Source organism: Brachionichthys hirsutus, chromosome 11, assembly GCF_040956055.1.
Source record: "Brachionichthys hirsutus isolate HB-005 chromosome 11, CSIRO-AGI_Bhir_v1, whole genome shotgun sequence".
In the NCBI taxonomy this organism is placed as follows: Eukaryota; Metazoa; Chordata; class Actinopteri; order Lophiiformes; family Brachionichthyidae; genus Brachionichthys; species Brachionichthys hirsutus.
Window position 1 is genome coordinate 12,295,191 of NC_090907.1, and position 19,241 is coordinate 12,314,431.

At 43.4% G+C, this 19,241-nt stretch overlaps 2 protein-coding genes across 2 annotated transcripts; both read left to right on the plus strand.

The window, feature by feature from the left end:
• The first annotated feature begins 1,466 nt into the window (after positions 1-1,466).
• On the plus strand, positions 1,467-8,512 carry slc46a1 (solute carrier family 46 member 1). The gene is made up of 6 exons (XM_068745085.1): positions 1,467-1,897; positions 4,313-4,704; positions 4,827-5,302; positions 7,152-7,235; positions 7,811-7,967; positions 8,055-8,512. Exons 1-6 carry the CDS (start codon positions 1,592-1,594, stop codon positions 8,140-8,142), a joined length of 1,503 nt encoding a protein of 500 aa, XP_068601186.1. The 5' UTR covers positions 1,467-1,591; the 3' UTR covers positions 8,143-8,512.
• Positions 8,513-10,411: 1,899 nt separating this feature from the next.
• Positions 10,412-18,382, plus strand: LOC137901774 (solute carrier family 13 member 2-like). The gene is made up of 12 exons (XM_068745817.1): positions 10,412-10,492; positions 10,905-11,033; positions 11,162-11,298; positions 11,395-11,602; positions 12,636-12,805; positions 12,923-13,045; positions 13,145-13,354; positions 14,423-14,517; positions 16,228-16,343; positions 16,419-16,580; positions 17,758-17,895; positions 18,254-18,382. Exons 2-12 carry the CDS (start codon positions 10,935-10,937, stop codon positions 18,380-18,382), a joined length of 1,587 nt encoding a protein of 528 aa, XP_068601918.1. The 5' UTR covers positions 10,412-10,492; positions 10,905-10,934.
• Positions 18,383-19,241: the final 859 nt, after the last annotated feature.

The following is a 19,241-nucleotide window of genomic DNA, read 5'->3' on the forward strand; positions in this document are numbered from 1 at the left end:
GAGCCGCGCGGCGAGTGCACACACATCTCGAGAAGGACCCCCCCATTGTGACGGCACAGACAAGAGTGCTGCCAGACATGTTTCAATACTTGATTTGAGAGCTACACAAAAAAACCCAAGAGAGACTAAAATGACAAGTAAAAAGAAAAAGAAAGATATGGAGGCTTTAGCCTTGCTTCAGAGCCTTGGTGAGGAAGACTCATGAGAGTCATGTCTCTTGGTGTTTGGAAGAAGCTTCAATTAGCTCTGAGTGATTCAGGAATCATTTTAGAGATGCCCCCCGAGCAAAAGAAAAGACGAATGGAAACATCGAGTTCCACACTTTTGTGGAGATGATTGTTGCAGTTGGAGTTGTGTGAATTAAATAAATAAAAACACTCAATCATTATAGGTTTCATTTAGTGTCCTGTGTTTTTTTTTTTTTTACCTATTACACTAATTTTTTTCTTAGATCGTGATAACAATAATCCAGATTATAATGTCAGAGCAGTCAAAATGACCGCGATGGTCATTCTAGTAGTTGCAGAATTCCGGTAGACCGAGTGTTAGTTGCAGAAAACAAATACATGTTATGACAAAAGCCTGCCCATCCATACTCATCTGCGTAGTCATATAGCAGCACCACATACCTTAAAGTCGGGACACAGCAGCCGACGCTCACTTCAGACGGAAAGAAAGAGAGAGAGAGAGAGAGAGAGAGAGAGAGAGAGAGAGAGAGAGAGAGAGAGAGAAGGGCGAGTCTATAAACCCGCCCCATCAGCGGCCAATGCCCCACAGGTGGTTCCCACCCACCGCACCTGTTCCAATCATTTTAGAAGGCCGAAACAGATTCAATTGTTGTTAAGGGAAAAATTAATTTGACACACGAGCAATTTGAGTTACGAGCTCAGTCCAGGAAGGAATTATATTCGTATGTTATGGTATTACTGTACTACAGTATTTTGAGATATCAGATTTTTTATCTTCATGAGCTGTCAGTCATAACTATCAAAATGAAAAGAAAAAAAAGCCCCGCTTGAAATGTTTTAATTTATATGTAATTCTTAAAAAATACTTTACATGATATTCCCGTGTTTTTTAATGCACATATTGTGTAAAAAACATCCCTCCGCCCAACAGGGATGCAACTTTTATTTTGTTTAAGACCTGACCGAGGGTTTCCTGTAATAAACACATGACCCGCCCTACTTTATGTCTGACCAATAATCATCATGGCTACAAAAACAAAACAAGTAGCACGAACCAATCAGAGGCTACGTGGTGGGTCGTAGCGTCCCAGTCATAGGTTCGACGTTTAGGAACTGCGGAAGTAAACCCGGTTTCTCCAGAACTAAATGTAGTACATGTTTCCGTCCACACGATGTCGCTGAGTCCCGACTTTATTGTCATAACTCTTCAAATCAGCTGAGCTGTCTTTGTTACTCCGTCCCATTCACCCTGTAAACATACTACTAGCCTAACTAGATAGCATTAGCTTGCTAGTTAGCCATGCAGATACTGCGTCATAAAAGGGACTAAAGTGCAAGTTAAATTCTTACTCTGACACCGAAGTTAGAAACGTAGCGGCGGCACCGCTTACTATTAGCCTGACATGAACGAGCCAGACACCGCGGCGATTCTTCCCGATGAGCCGTGGAGCAGCGACACCGGCCACCGGGAGGAGGAAGCAGGAAACGTCGCGTTCAGCCGACCCCCCCGGCCGCCGTTCAGCTTCTCATGCCCGCTGCCGGTTTCAGTGGAGCCGGTGATGTTCCTCTCGATGTTTGCGTTGATTTTGCAAGCGCCTCTGTCCACGGAGTACCTGTGGGATCGCATCAGCGAGGACGTGGGCTACAACAAGTCCAAGGAGAGATCAGACTGCACAAATAGCTCCGTGCCCATCGACCCGCTTCAGAAGGTTTGAAACGTTTACTTTATTCAGAAATACTCTTGTGTTGTGTGTAACTGAAGTACGTGGGTTAAAGCTGATATCCTGTATGATAGTCTTGTTGCATCAGATCAGCCGGACGTCGTTACCCGTCGCAGGGCAAGTTACTCAAGATCAGTAATATATTACTTATTACTAATTACTTGCTGAAAAAAGTAATTACATTGCTTTTCTTATTACTCCCTGCCAAAAGTAACTAGTTACTTATTACTTTAAGTTACTAGTTACTTTAGTTACTTTCCCAACACTGCTCATAACTAGTGATCTTCGATACCACCGATTTACTTTCCGATCTGATACTGATCCGAAACTGGCTGCTATCGGCGATACCGATATTTTGTGCAAATACACATAATGTGTAAATCTAAAAAAAAAGTCATGTATTTCAAATCATACCTTCATAAAGAATACCAGACATCAGAGTAATGCATTTATTTTAAACTCAGAACTTTATTATAAACTCAGAAGTAAATCATGAAGAGCAAAAAAGAAGAATCAACGGGACTTGTTGGAGTCTGATTGAAGACGTTTCACATCCAAGAGGCTTCTTCTTCTGAAGAAGCCTCTTGGATGTGGTTCTTGATTTACCATGACCCGGATGACTGAGAACCCACACAGATAAAACCTGAAGTATAGCAGCCCCATTTAGTTACAATATAGCTGCAAAAAAAAGAGAAAACAAGTACAATCATAAAACCATTCAAATAAATTACTGTTAAAAATGAAAACTTGCGTCTTAATTCAACATTACTGTACATGAAAATGTTAGCATGTAAACACTGATGTAAACACTTCAACACTGACACGTTCTTTCCCTCATTCTTAAGTTTTGGTTCAGGAACAAGCACATTCACCGTGTTCCCTTCAACCTGCTGAACCTGCTCTCTCAGCAGGTACAGATGTGGCAGAGCTCAGGGCTGGCAAACCATAACTCAATAAATCTAGGCCCTTTTTTTGGCCTATGTGAGATTATCTCAGTGATTATTACTCCAAGCTGAACTCAGCTATGTGTTGAGGCATATATTTATTTTGTTGCTTATTTCATAACCACATTTACTAATTTGAGCAACAGCGCTTGGCACAGCTTAAAGCTCCACAGTATTTTCTCCTTCTGTACCTGCATAGTTCCTGAACGCAGCACCGAAGGAGCAGAAGCACCTGACGCTGCGCTCTCCTCTTCTGTCCGCCCAATCATAAATGCCTCGTATTCTGTGTCATGGTTTAACCTGATGTTTCACACAGTTTGTTGTGTTGATATAACCCCTAACCCCTTATCGTCTTTCTGCAAACATCACAAACTGCATCTGGGCTGTTTGTGGAGCTGAAATAGCTCCACACATTAGTGATGTGTGGATTGATACTGAAATATGGATATCTCTGAAATCAATTCTAGACTTCACACTCTAGAATTGATTCAGAAATCTAAATATTGAAACTATTGAGATCTGGTCCAAATTATACGTGATTGGTCAGAACTACTTCTTCCGCCTAAGTGTGTACTGTAACGGAAAAGGAGCCATGTGTGGACCTATTTTAGAGCCACAAACAGCCAAGATGCGACTTGTAGTATTTGTGGAAAAACAGCGAGGACAAAACAAACCTTGCTAAACACCTCAAAACAATACAGCAACCCAGAATACGAGGCGTCTAAGGTGAGCCGGGCTACAGAGGAGGGGTGTGATGTGTCAGGTGCAGCAGGAAAGTTATCCAGGTCCAGAGGGAGAAGTTTTAAGCAGCGCTTGATACTGTACTGATGGAGTTCACATTAGTAAATATGGTCATAAAATGAGCAACTAAATTACAGGGCTGCCATCTTATCGTTGTGGAGGGGTTTGTGTATCCCAGTGATCCTAAGAGCTCAGTTGTCGGGGGCTTTATACCCCTGGTAGGGTCACCCGTGACAAACAGGTCCTAGGGGAGGGACCAGACAAAGGGTAGATCACGAAATTGCCGTTTCCAAAATTGAAATTCTGGTCAGCAATTTTTGACAAACATGTTCTCCCGGTGTCTGTGCGGGTTCTCTCCGGGTTCTCCGGCTTCTCCTCATCACCAAAAACATGCTAATAGGTGAAATGGTCACACTAAATTCCCCGTGTGTGTGTGTGAATGATTGTCTGTCTATGTGTGGCCCTGCAATGAACTGGCGGCGTGTCCAGGGTGTACCACGCCTCTCACCCGTTGACTGGTGGGATAGGCTCCAGCGCGATCTGCGCCTCGCTAGCGGACAAAGCGGTTTAGAAGATGGATGAATGAATGACAATTGACAAACGTGATGGCATCCAATTCATATAGTAGTACTAACCGTGGACGTGTAGTACTGTCGACCCTTGACTCACAGCTGGCATTGTTTTGCTTACATTTCGTGTTTGGCTTTTTCTTTTTCAGGAGGTGGAAACCCTGACTGCCCACTGGATTCTCTACATCAGTCTTGCTGGCTTTTCTGTTGGACTGTTTGTGGTCCCTCTTCTGGGTTCATGGAGTGACCTTGCAGGTCGCAGAACTGTCCTTATACTTCCCAACCTGGGCCTGGCCTTCCAAGCAGCGATTTATCTGGTGGTGATGTACCTGAAGCTGCCAGTGGTCTACTTTCTTATTGGGAGGCTTCTTAGTGGACTATCGGGTGATTTCAATGCGATCCTGGCTGGCTGCTTCTCATATGTGGCTGATGTCAGTGACAGTCAGTCACTCACCTTCAGAATGGCCATCTTGGAGTCTTGTCTGGGCATTTCAGGGATGCTAGCAAGCATCATTGGAGGACAGTGGAAGCGGGCACAAGGGTAAGAAGTCTGTGTTTCCCACTCGCATCACCTAAACATTTTACTTTAACCCCAATGAACTTTACTAAAATGAAAGTACTTGCTGTCTTTGATAACTGGCATTCTTTTATGGCTGTGTTTAGGTACATCAACCCTTTCTGGCTGGTCCTGGTCTCTCACTTGGCTTCGGCTCTTTACGCCTACCTGTTTGTCTGCGAGTCTGTCCCAGTAGACCCAAGTGCCAAACTCCTTTCCTCCCGACACTATAAAGCTGTCTGGCATCTCCTCTCAAAAGGGGGCACTTCTATAGAGGGTGGAAGATTCCACAGATGTAAACTGTGGCTTTACATGCTGTGTTTCTTTTTTGTGTTGACTGTACACTTTGGCAGCAGGTCTATATTTGTGTTGTATGAGCTGAGTTCACCACTGTGCTGGGGACCAACCCTCATTGGCTTTGGCTCAGCAGCTCTGCATCTCGTCTATCTTACCAGTCTGCTCGGACTGAAGCTCATGCAGCGCTGTCTGGCGGACTCCTGGTTGGCTCTCATGGGTCTGGCCTCCAACATCGCAGGGCTGGTGGTCTTCTCTGTCGCTGACACCACCCTGCTCATGTTCACAGGTGAGGGAAACGCCACACATGTGGATCACGTTGCTATAGACTGTATTACTCGATGTAATATATGATATTATTTTGTGTCCCAAAAGCTTATACTAAGTTAGGATGAGATCTTGCATGAGGTCAGACTCCTTCACTACTGAACTCAGTATTTATGAAATATGCGTTAAGCATTATGCTTTCATAAGAAATGATGACATGAGATCAATTCAAATCATTTCTTGGCAGTTGAGTAAAAGTTTTTGATCGTGTATTTATAATTAATTAATTTTATTTATTTGTAACCCCATTAGCTTCCACAAAGTGGGTTGCTAGTCTTTCTGGGGTCCAAGAGCTTAAATGAGAACACTTCCACCTTGTTTCACCCACAAAGATAAGTTGGGTGTTTTACAATGTGATATATGTTATAGTAGTTAAATGTGAGGATTAAATGGTTACAGCAAATTAATAAATGAAATTATGACCAAAAACTGACTTCTTAAGTCGTTTCTGACAAATATGACTGTTGAGCTCATTAAGATCACAGCCTGCAATATTAGCTTATTTACTTTCATTTTACCTTGACTATTTCAATATTGTGTTTCAATATAATTAAACATTTAGGTTCAGTGCCTCGTATGCTCACGGCAGTTGGCATTTGGAAATAATACCTCCTCTATGCTGCAGAATCTTCGTGCATGAAGTGTGAAGATCCAGCAACTTCAATAAAAACTTGGCAAAAAGTGGCAAAAGCTTCAGTGTCAAAAAGAACAAGGCCTTCATGCACATTTTCACTTTGTCTTCATACTGTAGCACGAGGAAGTCCTTCAGAATCATTCCCACAAAAGTACTTCTCGTTTTGAATTCACTACATTCAAGACATATTCTCTTAATGAAATCAGGAAAAGGTACACAATCCAAATACAGTAATATCTTTATGATTATTACCACCGTACGTGGTTTCCACGGTACTGCATTAGAACTTCCCCACAATCCTTCAGTCATACCTCCAAAACACTGAAGCTGAAATATCTGTCATATCAATCTAAATCATGGGTTTAAATAATTATAAGTCGTAAAAGGACATCGGATGTAAACGTTTCAGAATGTGACACTATAATGTTTTGACGGTGATTCTCAGAATGATGACGCGGCTGCTTCAGACTGACTTTATTGCTTCTGTGTTGGAACGTGTAAGTCATGGTTTGGCCAGGCTACTCTGAAACAGAAATAGTTACTGGATCAAATTGTCAAACGGTCAAGTCGAGACCAGCCCTGCATCCTTGTACAGTCGGCGGCGGCAGAGGATCGCCTCCTCCGTGTTACAGGATGACCCGCACCCCCCCCTGTGTGGTCATTTTGTCTCTCGGGCCTCTGGGCGGAGGTTTTTAGTGCCAAGGTGCCGAACTCGGAGGTACAAAAATAGCTTTGTCCCGATGGCTGTGAGTCTGCTGAATAAGCATTAGTCCGGCTACTCGTGTATTTTGTTCATTCATCTTTTTATTGGGTTTAATCTTAATCATAATCTTAATCTTATGTTGTTTTTTTTATTATTGTGGTCTGCAAACCTTTTATGATATCCTGATTACTGGGGCATGATTAAATGTTCTTTGAGCACTTTTACCGGTTGTATAAGTTTTATATGCATACTTGCTGGTTTGAATGGAAATAGGTTTTATCTGATCTCAGAGCAAAACAAGTCGACCTACGGGTACAAATAAAGTAACCTTGAACCCTTAGTAAATTCATGCCTGTCATAACAGCAGGTGATCGCTAGAGGTCACCGGTAGGGTCTATAAGTGAGGCTTTGAAGCTTCGAATCTCTTCACAAGGCTTCATCAGCCCATCTCGAGTTTCACTCCTTTGTTCCCAGGTTACGGTCTTTGCTTCCTCTCCATGGCCTCTACACCCGTGATCAGGTCAAAGCTGTCCAAGCTGGTGGATCCATCAGAACAAGGTCAGCCACTCAAATATAAAAGTGCAAATTCTTACTAAAACCCAGTTGTCCCACAAGAAACAGTCCAAGAACTTCATGGTGTGCGAACTGCACATAGAGAAGGTGTATTTTCTTTGTCTTGGTAAACTGTAACTGATTCCAGTAGTGAAGAGTAGCATACCTAAATAATCAATAATAATTTATTAGGTCTAGGTCTAGTGGTGGGATTATTACTTGCAAACTTGAGTACAAGAGTTGAAAGAAGTACTTTTCCCAGTCATGAGAATTTGGACCCGTCAAAATTGAGCAGTGATTCTGGAATTCAGATCCAGACGGTCGTCCATGGATGGAAAAAAAGATGGGAATCTAGTTTTTCACAGATGGCAAAAGTGAGGCACGTATTGTCATGACAAGGACGGTCGGTGTCTTCTAACTTTTCCTCTGAATATTTCCCAGTTTCTGGCAGTACTAGTCCATCTCAGCTAATAATTAAGTTCAGCGAAGACTCACGTTTGCTGGTTTTAAGGAATCAGGGAATTTCAATCATTGTTCTTTTGTTGCGAGTGACATCTTTGTGCGTTTGTGATTTTTCTCAGGCGCTCTCTTTGCTTTGGTCGCCTGTGTGGAGAGTTTGTGTTCGCTGGTTGGCAATGGCCTCTTTAGCTCCCTCTACCCAGCCACACGATATTTCATGAAGGGCTTCGTCTTCCTGTTTGCTGCCGTTCTTCTCCTAATCCCCTCCGGACTAATTGGGTGAGTTTGCTAACTGGATTCGTTGACTTCATTAACAAGCACATGAAAACTTTTGTATTGTCTTCATGCTTTTGTTTGTCTGTCTAGGTCCCTGCAGTGTTTAGACCGGAAGAGGACCATCAGGACTCCACAACATCCTGCCGTGGAGAGCAGGTCATCCCAGTCCATGAGGTGAACAGTTCTGACAGAAAGCGATCCCTGACTGTTTGGAGAAATCGGTCTAACAATACAAGAATACACCTCTACGTGGTTGTTTCGAGGGGCCTGTTGTTCTAGGGCAGGGGTGTCAAACCCGTCCAGTGACTTTATACGCATCAGCTTGTCCAAATGGTCCACTTCAAGACCATTTATGGATGCTGTTCATTAAACTAAGGCCTCCTTCCCAATCTGCGCTGGATGCTTGAAATGTAGCACAAATAGCCATAAGCTGAGATGTTTGAGCTCCTCACATTGTAGTGCTGCAGCCACCATATTTGAGAATCTGCTGATTGAGTTTTAGCCTCATTATGTAGTTGAATTCAACACATTCACTATTAAATCATTTTACTGCTATCCCTTATCTCTGTCTTCTTTCTGCACCTGGGTCTAAATAAACGGCATGCAGAGTACCTTAGTGTCACGGCTGTGCCGCTCTCCACGCCCACTTCCCCGCCTCCACGTCTCTGCTCTGCCATCAGCTGATTCCAGACACCTGTGCTCCCTTCACCAGCTGCAACACGTCACCCATCAGCCCTGGCATTACATAAGCCCAGCCCAAAGAACAGAACCCTGCCAGATTGTAGTGTCATGATTGTACTCTTTCCAGCACCCTTCCAGCGACTGCCTCCCCGTGTACCGACCTTGCATGACCCCGGAATCCTGTCTGCCTGACCTGCCTGACCACCTGGTGTTTGACCCTCGCCTGCCCCTTGGACCTGTCTATGTGCCTGCCCCTAACCTGCTCTGTGTGCTACTCTGGACTGACCCCCTGGTAACGAACAATAAATCCGTTTCTGGACTCCCGCTCAAACCGCCTCGCATTTGGGTTCCTACCTGCCTTAGGCCTGACACTTAGACTGACTTCTGAATTTAATTATTTGCTTTCTATGATAATGCATATTTTTGTTCTTTCTCAAAATAAAGCTTATTAAAGTGATATTGATTGCTGCAAAACATGAAATCAAATCCAGCCTGTTGTGGGGAATTCCCATATTAGATGGGATTCCACAACGTGATTACACGCCGACACCACTAGGAACACGCCACATTTAGTTTGGATTTGTAATGACTGGTTTCAATTGAACGCATCACAACAGTGATGTCTCACACAACACGGATAAACATGGGCTTAGATTGGCTGGGGCACAATCCCCACCCCTTCAGGGGACGGACTCATGGATATATGAAGACACAGAAGCAAAGAACGGCCCTTTTGTTCGGACCTGAGACACACACACGAAACGGGATCAAACCTCAGCGCTGATATCCGAACTAATTGTACTGATCTGTTAATTATATAAATGTCTTAATCTTAACCCACATTCTCCTCATTGAATACGCACCCACTACGGAGAACAAGAACCGGAAGAGGGTTTGGTAAAACCCTACACTGTAAACCAGAGTCATGAAAGCGGCGCATCTGTCTGTTGCTTCAGTCAAAATTAATCTTGTGTTCCTGCTCCCTGTCCAATCATTAAGCAGGAGCCCACACGCAACATTCGGCTCTCATTAGAAGTTAATGATAATGAGCGACATAGCCTTGGAAGCCCCCCCTTCCTTGCACAGTGACTTTTGGGGACTTTGTCCCCCCTAAAGAATTAAATGCTAACGCAGATCGACCCCAGGTAATAAAACACCAGCCAATCAGTGCTGCCTCCTGGAACATTTCCTGTTCAGGATGATGGTGAACACTTTACTTAATGACTATTAAATACAAGAGATTTATGTTTCACAGATTCCTCCTATCCTGTTCAAGACATAGACAACACATTTGTTTTCTATTGGAGATGAGCCACACTGGTTCTTTACGTGCCTTGCGTTTTCCTCACCTTGCCAGTTGCGGATGTTATTCTTACCAGTCCCACCTGAAATGGTCAGAGGTATTAGAAATATTATAGACCTAATATAGAGTGACAGAGCTGATAGGCCTGGTAAACACCGCCTTTATCTTTTTCACCTGGCACAGACATAAAGGCCCTCACCTTTTACAGTCGGGAACAAAGAGATTAGACTTTCTGCAGATTGTTACTCCTGATCACCTTGCTTATCTATTTCCTTCTAAACAATGCCTGGTACATGCCGGCCCCTTGCTCAAGTTAATTTTCAATCAGATTTTAGTGTGACATGCATCACATATGCGATATATACTGAGTCTTTCCTGTTGCTGTCTCTTAGATAGTGTTCGACTCTTCAGCACTGTGAACCCCCATCATTCCTCCTGGATCATGGCTGGATTTCATACATGGCTGTGGAGGTATAGGAATTACATCGTAATAGTTCTGACACCGCTTTTACTTCTGCCTCTGCCGGTGATCATCCCGACCCCGGTAAGAAAACGGATATGTGTTTACCTCTCATTAGAGATACATTAAACACATTTTAGACTTCAGAGATGTTGAACTGGTTTGTCTAATAGCAATAATCATATATAATACTAAAAAGGTATAGAATCAATCGCCTTGCACAGAGTGTGCAAGGCGTTCAATAAAAGCATTTCCTGTTTCAGAATTCATCTCTCTGCTCATCTACACTCCAAAAGCCCCGGCTTGCCAAAATATGTTCTATTCAACAACAATGTAAAGTGCTTGCTCTTGTGGGTCAAGTTGGGTTCTGTCTTTACCTGCAGGTCTTTCCCTGCTAATCCTGTAAAGTGCCTTGAGATAACTTTCTGTTGTGATATGGTGCTATAGAAATAAAAGTGAATTGAATTGAATTGAATGTTCTTGGTTGTCATTACAGCAGGCAAAATGTGGCTATGCAGTAATCCTCATGGCTCTGTACTGGTGTACGGAGTGTATCCCCCTGGCTGTAACTGGCCTTCTGCCGGTTATTCTCTTCCCTATGATGGGAGTCTTGGAATCAGGCGAGGTACTTCCAAATATATCTATGTATACATTTTAATTGGTGACCTACATGAATAAGGATGAGGGTTGTTTTCTGCTTTTTAATAATCAGTGAATATTTTTAAATTTCCTCACCGTTTCTTTCTGGTCCAGGTTTGTATGCAGTACCTGAAAGACTCCAACATGCTCTTCATTGGAGGGATGCTGGTGGCCATATCTGTCGAGCACTGGAACCTGCACAGGAGGATCGCACTTCAAGTTCTGCTCCTTGTGGGGGTGAAACCTTCTCTGTAAGAATCTTCCATACAAAACACACACACAAATATGCTTATGTGGCTCCTCACACAACATCTATCTGATCTTTTTTTTTCTTGCTTCTTCTCGAGCCTGATGATCGGTTTCATGAGCACCACAGCCTTTCTGTCCATGTGGATCAGCAACAGTGCCTCCACAGCCATGATGCTGCCCATCGCCAATGCTGTTCTGCAGCAGCTTTGTGACACGGAGGCGAATGCCGAGCAGAGGGATTACAACCGGACCGCTGCAAAGGATGGCCAGGAAAACCAGGCCTTCGAGATGAGCGACACCAAAGAAGTATCAGACAAGGAGATCTATTTAAAAGACAGCGACATCAACATAGGTGTGTGTTTGTGTGTGTGTGTGTGTGTGTGTGAAAGAGAGACAAAAGCATCAGTTACGTTTTTCCTTTTTCTCATTTACTATCGGACCACTAGATTTTGGAGATGCAGACAAAGAGGCTGACACCAAATACACGACCCAAAATAATGTCACCTCAGGTAAATGAATGCCCCGATCACAAAAACATTTATCTAAAAGGTCAGTTATCTGATATATAAGCAGCTTCAGCCTCACCAAAGATAACTGTCAGACCAAGCGTTCGTTGAACTCTTGTAAACCGATATAAAATTGTGTTGTAACCAGTTATAATAATGACTAGAAAAGCACCCAGAGAGCGCAAACCTCTGCCATGCAGTTTATTCCCCTTGTAATTGGATTTACACTGTCCACATGATCTGGATCATCACCAAAAGTTTCTAAATTGTTGTTGGCATTTTAATACACCAACAATGAGAAGTACAAGTGAACGGGAGTTTATCTGCATTTTTAACTGTTTTTTTTGAAACAGTAAATGGAGTTTTCAATGTTAAAATTGATCTCATTCTGGATCAGATCAAGAAGATATTTTTCCATGATATTTCATATCGGACCCCTTTATGACTGTGATTTTTGGTGAGTGAATTGAATGCATATTTTACAAGATCACAATTTTTTGGAAAAAGCCTCCATTATATGTAAATGGGAAAATCTGGATTTTTTGGTATCCAGACGGGTATCGCTTTCAAAATTTAATGGGATCTAAATTAGACCAAAACCCATGTTCAGATTTTTTTCCCATCAAGTTCCATCCAGCAGTTTTTCCGTAATCGTGCTAGAAAACAGATAAACAAACAAAAAACAAAACCTCCTTGGCGGCGGTAATAAAAACTACAAAGGCATAGAAACCCAAACAGTAATCACATTCAAATGAAACACTCAACGTTTCATGTTCATCATGTCAACATGTCTTGCTGAATGCTGAAAAGGTGTGAGCTGTGTCCCTCTGGAGAATTGTGATGGGATCCCGGAGGCGGAACGCCGCAGACTGTCGAGAGAGCAGAGGTACAAAAATCTGAAGAAAGGCATGAGTCTGAGTGTCTGCTATGCTGCCAGCATTGGTGGGACAGCAACCCTCACTGGAACCACGCCCAACGTCATCTTGAAGGGCCAGATTGATGAGTACGACATGACACCTGTAGATCTACTAATCTCACAGGACAGTCCAGCCAACAGCTTGACTTCTGATAAAGACAGTAGCTGTAACTGTTTGTAATGGTTCTTTGCTTTTATCAACAGCCTCTTTCCAGATAATGGGGGCATAATCAATTTTGCAAGCTGGTTTGGCTTCTCGTTTCCCAACATGGTTCTCATGCTTGCCCTGTCCTGGTTATGGCTACAGTTTATGTTTTTGGGATTCAAGTGAGTCTGGAGTTGCTCTCTATTCTAATTTTATTATTACACATCCATAATTTGCGTAATAAATCCAAGGTAATTAAATTTTGCATTGTGTTGTTCCAGTTTTAAAGAGACTTTTGGATGTGGTGCTCACAAACAAATTGACAATGAGGGATATAAAGTAATCCAAGATGAGCACAGGAAGTTGGGCAGGATGAGCTTTCCTGAGGGCTGTGTGCTGGCCATCTTCATCCTGCTGGTTCTTCTGTGGTTTACCAGGGAGCCTGGGTTCATACCCGGCTGGGCGACTGTGCTCTTCAACAAAGAAACAACGTGAGTATGAGAGCTGCCTCAGTTAAAGTGATGATAAGTGAACAGTTGACCAGGGAATGTCGCCGTACACGCCAACTAAATAAGGAGGGGTAATTCCTCTCGATGTGGAGGAGCAGGAACCATGGCCTTGGATTTGGAGGTGCTGATCGTCATCCCACTTGCTTCACACTTGGTTGCAAACCGCCGCAGTACATGCTGGAGGTCCAGGCTTGTAGAAGTTGACAGGATAACATTGTCAGCAAAAAGCAGAGATGAAATCCTGTGGTCCCCATACCAGACCCCCGCCAGCCCCTGGCTGTGCCTTGAAGTCCTGTCCATAAAGATTATGAACAGGACCGGTGATAAAGGGCAGCCCTAACAGAGCCCAACATGCACCTGGAACAGGTTTGACTTCCTGCCGGCAATGTGAACCAAGCTCTGACTTTGATCATACAGGGACCAGAACAGCCCTCAGCAAAGGACCAAGGACTCCATACTCCCGAAGCACCCCCCCACAATGTACAGTACTACGAGAAGCTGCTTTGACGATGGAGGTGGAGAACACGAGTCCACTCTGACTTAATGTCCCCAACCTCCTCCGGGATCTGGGAGAAGTTCTCCCGGAGGAGGGAGTTGAAGACCACACTGATAGTGAGCTCTGCTGGGAACCACTAGACCCTCAAACATGCTTGGGTATGCCGAGTCTGTCTGGCCTCCTACCCTGCCAATGGATGACAGGTTTGCCCCGCTCTTCACCCGGGTGTCAAGACCTGCGGCCGGAGGTCCGATCACATTACAACAAAGTCAATCATCGACTTCCGGCCTAGCGTGTCCTGGTGCCACGTGCACCTATGGGCATCCTTGTTCTTGGACAAGGTGTTAGTTATGGACAAACTGTGACGAGTACAGAACTTCAACAACAGAATACCACTCATGTTCAGATAGGGGAGGCCATTCACCCCAATCACTTCCCTCAAAGTCTCACTGTCATTGCCCACATGATTGTTGAAATCCCCCAGAAGAACAATGGAGTCTCCGGTCGGAGCACAGTCCAGTACCCTTCACAAAGACTCTATGCTCTCTCAACAGGTTTGTCACGGATGGGACAGTGGCCATATTGATGTCAGGACTCTTCTTCTGCATTCCATCCAATTTACCACAATGTTTTGGGATGTCCAGAAATGGTAGGTCAGCTGCCACGTGATTGATTTTCTGTTTTTAACAGTCACATTAAAAGGAATGTATTATAATAGCACATTATTTTCATGAATACAAACTATGTTAGTTTATAAGTCTTTCAGAAATAAATAAAAATTACCAATGAAAATGGAAAACAATGCCATGATATTGAGGTTTCATACTGAAATAAAAATAAAATAAAAAATAAAAAATTACAAAGACGGGAAAAAACAGAAAAATCAGCGAGACGCGTTTCAGGTGTGTAGAGGCCACCCCAGCGATCCGCCAGCTGCAGCACAAGCACTAATCAGGACAAACAGAAACAGGTGTAAAGCAGGAGAACATGGAACACGGACAGCATACCCAATTTGATTTTTAAAGCACTGCTTGATCCTCTGGCAGAGTTCATCAGCCAACGAATCAGCTCTGAGCGTTCCGCTTGAGGCTCTGCCAGAGGTGACTCTATCGTTCCTCTGCACAGGAGCACTTTCAGTAAGGTCAGTGAGGAGCGCTAGCGAGTGGAACTCAGTACCTGAGGAGGGTCAACTGTTTACACAAAAATTTTAAATGTGGCTAATCATCACCTATAGCTGCCAACACTAAAAGACAAATCTGCTATGATGTTTTCATGTTGTGATCAAATTATATGTAGTGATATTTTATCATGATATATAAAATGATATATTCTTTAAAAATAAACCTAACTATTTTATTAAGAATGGTTTATTAAGTTGTAAAAATTTCTATAGAGCAAAAAAATGTCCTGCTCGAGTTTGTGGCTGATGTGTGGATATGAACACTCCAGACTCAAACAGACCCAAGTTGGACATTTTCCCAAGGACAAGGACCGTCTACAGACCGATGCAGGGACGGTGGGGTCGCTGTGTCTTTTTGCTTCTTATGTCGATGGGATAAAGAAGTGTATTAACAAATCGACTGATAAATACATAAACTAGATGCTGGACGTTGAAGCGAGAAGACAGGAACTAATGTTCACTCTGTGCACGACAACACCAGGGGTGTTCATTTTCTGATGCACCTCATTGAGTGTTTGCTGCAGGTTGTGGCAGGTCTGTCCCATCCAGAGCAGTTTTAATATCACACCTGTCCTCTGTCTGCGTATTGTAACAGACAGAGTCGATACTACCCTTGACAGTTAATCTTGCTGATTCAGTGCTTTGCTATAAACCTTATCCCGACCCCTTCCTGGCTTGAATCCTGATACTGTCAAGGTTAAGCCTGTACAACATTTCATGCTGCACCAATCACAGCCAAACTGATATTATATCAATAAATACTTTTTTTGCCCTCAGTAACTTAAGTCAAGCATGTCCTACGCCTGACGATATGCTAACAGGCCTTTCGTGACACGTCAAAGAGCAGCAGCGTGTTTTGGACACTGACTCGTGACACGATGATTAACACGTTCCTACTTTAAAAGCTTTGACAGACTCCGAGGTGCCAAAGTCTCGCTCTCACGTTGCAAGGAAGAGAAACTGGTTTGAAAGTGTGAAACCAGCTACAACATCACATTTCTGATGATGATTTTAATGGCTTACTTGTTTATCACATCTCCTCTTATCTTTGCGCAGTGCATTTATGGTCACGGCATCTTATCTTTAAACAATAGAGGCTCTGTTTTTTTAATGACTTCATCTAATAAAGGTGAAGTTTAACTGTCTGCTGATTTCATCATCTTTCGCCTCCTTCTGTAGGGGCCCCCGCCGAAGCACCTAATCCTCTGCTTACTTGGGATGTCGTCCATGAAAAGATGCCTTGGAACGTCATTTTGCTTTTGGGAGGAGGCTTTGCACTGGCCCATGGAAGTTTGGTAATGCAACTGTCCACACATTTCTTGTCTAAAGATGTCTTGATGCTGATTATTATTTTCCCATCTTGTATAAAGAAATCAGGACTTTCTGAGTGGCTGGGAGAAAGTCTCATGCCGCTGCAGAGCATCCCTCCTTTTGCCATCTCCATCCTGCTGTCCTTGCTGGTGGCCATGTTTACTGAATGTTCCAGCAACACTGCCACCACCACTCTCTTCCTGCCAATCCTGGCCTCCATGGTTTGTATCCGTTGTGAGCTTTAGAGGTGTTGCTAGGCTACTTTTAGCTCATTTTAGCTGAAAAATTAAACCACATATGGGAAAGTTGCCCCGTCTTATCTTATTTGGCAAGAACATGAATAACTGATTTCCAAAATATTTACTAAAAAATTATATTTTTTAGTCTGCTGCCCCAGCACACCACAGCAAGCAGGATAGACTAGATACCCTCAGTCTGCTGCCCCAGCACACCACAGCAAACAGGATAGACTAGATACCCTCAGTCTGCTGCCCCAGCACACCACAGCAAGCAGGATAGACTAGATACCCTCAGTCTGCTGCCCCAGCACACCACAGCAAACAGGATAGACTAGATACCCTCAGTCTGCTGCCCCAGCACACCACAGCAAACAGGATGGACTAGATACCCTCAGTCTGCTGCCCCAGCACACCACAGCAAGCAGGATAGACTAGATACCCTCAGTCTGCTGCCCCAGCACACCACAGCAAGCAGGATAGACTAGATACCCTCAGTCTGCTGCCCCAGCACACCACAGCAAACAGGATGGACTAGATACCCTCAGTCTGCTGCCCCAGCACACCACAGCAAGCAGGATAGACTACTCTCTGAGTGCTTTTCTAGTTGTCGATGCGGAATCTCAGATATTTATAATCCTACACTGAGTCCACGTTGACCCCCTGGATGGAAACAGGGGCCAGTGGGGAATTTGTCCTCCTTATTTCGACCACCAGTTTCTTTGTCGTTGCCACGTTGAGCTGCAGGTTGTTCAGCTCACGCCATGTGACAGAGTCTCTAACCACAGCGCTGTACCCCCAGTCATCAGAGAACGTCTGAAGATGGCAGGACTCTGACTAATAGCTGATGTCTGTGGTGTAAACGGCGAAGAGGGAGGGAGTGAGAACAGTTCCCTGAGGTGCCCCAGTATTAATTCAATTCAATTCAATTTAATTGAATGGCCCTCTAGTCACGCTGTATTACTGATCACTCTGTCTGACATGCGGTTCTCTTCATACTGAAGAGGAAGAAACTATTTTATTAATCCCTCAGGGGGAAATTCAATCAATTTCATTGTTAAAACTGCCCCCAACAGTCCCTCACTATGGGGCCCATCCTGATGTCTGGTGGACATGTGTGAATGCCCCCCCCCCCCTTTTTTTTTTTTATATATATATCCAGGCCACCGCCATTAAGCTACACCCACTCTATATCATGCTCCCATGCACCATTGCTGCCTCGCTGGCCTTCATGCTGCCTGTAGCTACTCCGCCCAACGCCATCGCCTTTGCCTACGGCAACCTCAAAGTCATGGACATGGTAAGATCTTTGATGGGCATCTATGGCGAGTGTCTTGCCATGCACACAGTGTTTTATATAAAGACTTATATTCAATTTTTAGATAAGCAGCTTATATTAATCCTTATATCTCATCATTATTATCTATTTGCACACAAGCAATATCCTGAATAATAAAAATATGGATTGTTACTAAAGTCAGGCAGACAAAGCAGCAAATTCAATTTAGACATGCTAAGTATTTCAACAAATTGGTGTTAATGATATTACCGTAGTCATTTTAGTTTGCTATATGAGTGCTAATAATACACTGTATAGCCTTGAGTTGAGGTCCAAATCTAATTTTATTTCTGCTGATTTATTTTCCTGCTTCTTCCAGGCCAAAGCTGGATTCATCCTGAACATTCTAGGAGTCCTAACCATCAACATCGCCATTAACACGTGGGGTGTGGTCATGTTCCGGCTGAATACCTTTCCTAGTTGGGCTAATGCCACTGAAGCCCCTTGAAAATGATCTCAGAAAGGTGGAGACACGGAGATGATCATTATCTGCTTCTTGATCCACACTGATCCACTGGTGGATTGGAGTGGCAGGTGACTTTATATTTGTATTTAAATATCCCCTGAATTCTCCAGCCAGTCCAGCACGACTCTGTCCCTGATTGTCAACAACAAAGATCTTCAATGAAGGCTTTCAATATTTTGCTTGCTAAGAAAATGGGATGTTCTCCACAAACCCGCTGGACTGGAGTCACTTAATCACTTCAATTACTTAATCAATAATATCAGTATAATAATAATGGATCTTTTTCACCTACAAGATATTTATTTAATAATGTGTTGATAGTGTTAATGGCGGCAGATGTCAGTCCGGATTGTAAAGAGAAGTGTGTTGTAGCATGACATTTATACTGCAAGTGTTACACTATCCTCATGCAATCCATGTTTAAGCCACATAAAAACAAGATGTTTAATTTTACACTGTTTTATTAAAGGAATAAATTTAAGGCCTGTAAGACAAACTGATGATTATCCACATGGGCTGCAGAAGCAGTTTCTGAGTCAATAGTCAGCTTATAAGAAAATAGGTATTTAGAATATTGATGCTGCAGTAATTTTTGAGTGAGTTAAATTTGATGCTAGAATCAAATCTCATTGCCGTCCATAGGATTAGGACCACCGGGCCGCACAGTTGATTTAAATTGAGTCAAAGGGACTAAGGCTAAGCCCTTTAAAGGGTCAGCATGGGAGAAAGGTAAGCAAAATCAATTTGCACAAAGGTCCAGAGCAAAGGGGATTTTAGAGATGTAACCCTGCAACTCTACACGGAGGTCAACAGAGTAAGCAGTTTTAAAATCCAAAACAGT

Bases quoted from the DNA above. Each gene is read 5' to 3' on its own strand.
- LOC137901774 (XM_068745817.1), top strand. From the start codon at position 10,935: ATGGCTCTGTACTGGTGTACGGAGTGTATCCCCCTGGCTGTAACTGGC. The intron at 11,603-12,635 runs GTATCAGACAAG...GTCCCTCTGGAG, and splicing joins AGATGAGCGACACCAAAGAA to AATTGTGATGGGATCCCGGA. The intron at 17,896-18,253 runs GTAAGATCTTTG...TGCTTCTTCCAG, and splicing joins ACCTCAAAGTCATGGACATG to GCCAAAGCTGGATTCATCCT.
- slc46a1 (XM_068745085.1), top strand. From the start codon at position 1,592: ATGAACGAGCCAGACACCGCGGCGATTCTTCCCGATGAGCCGTGGAGC. The intron at 7,236-7,810 runs GTCAGCCACTCA...GATTTTTCTCAG, and splicing joins GGTGGATCCATCAGAACAAG to GCGCTCTCTTTGCTTTGGTC. The intron at 7,968-8,054 runs GTGAGTTTGCTA...TTGTCTGTCTAG, and splicing joins ATCCCCTCCGGACTAATTGG to GTCCCTGCAGTGTTTAGACC.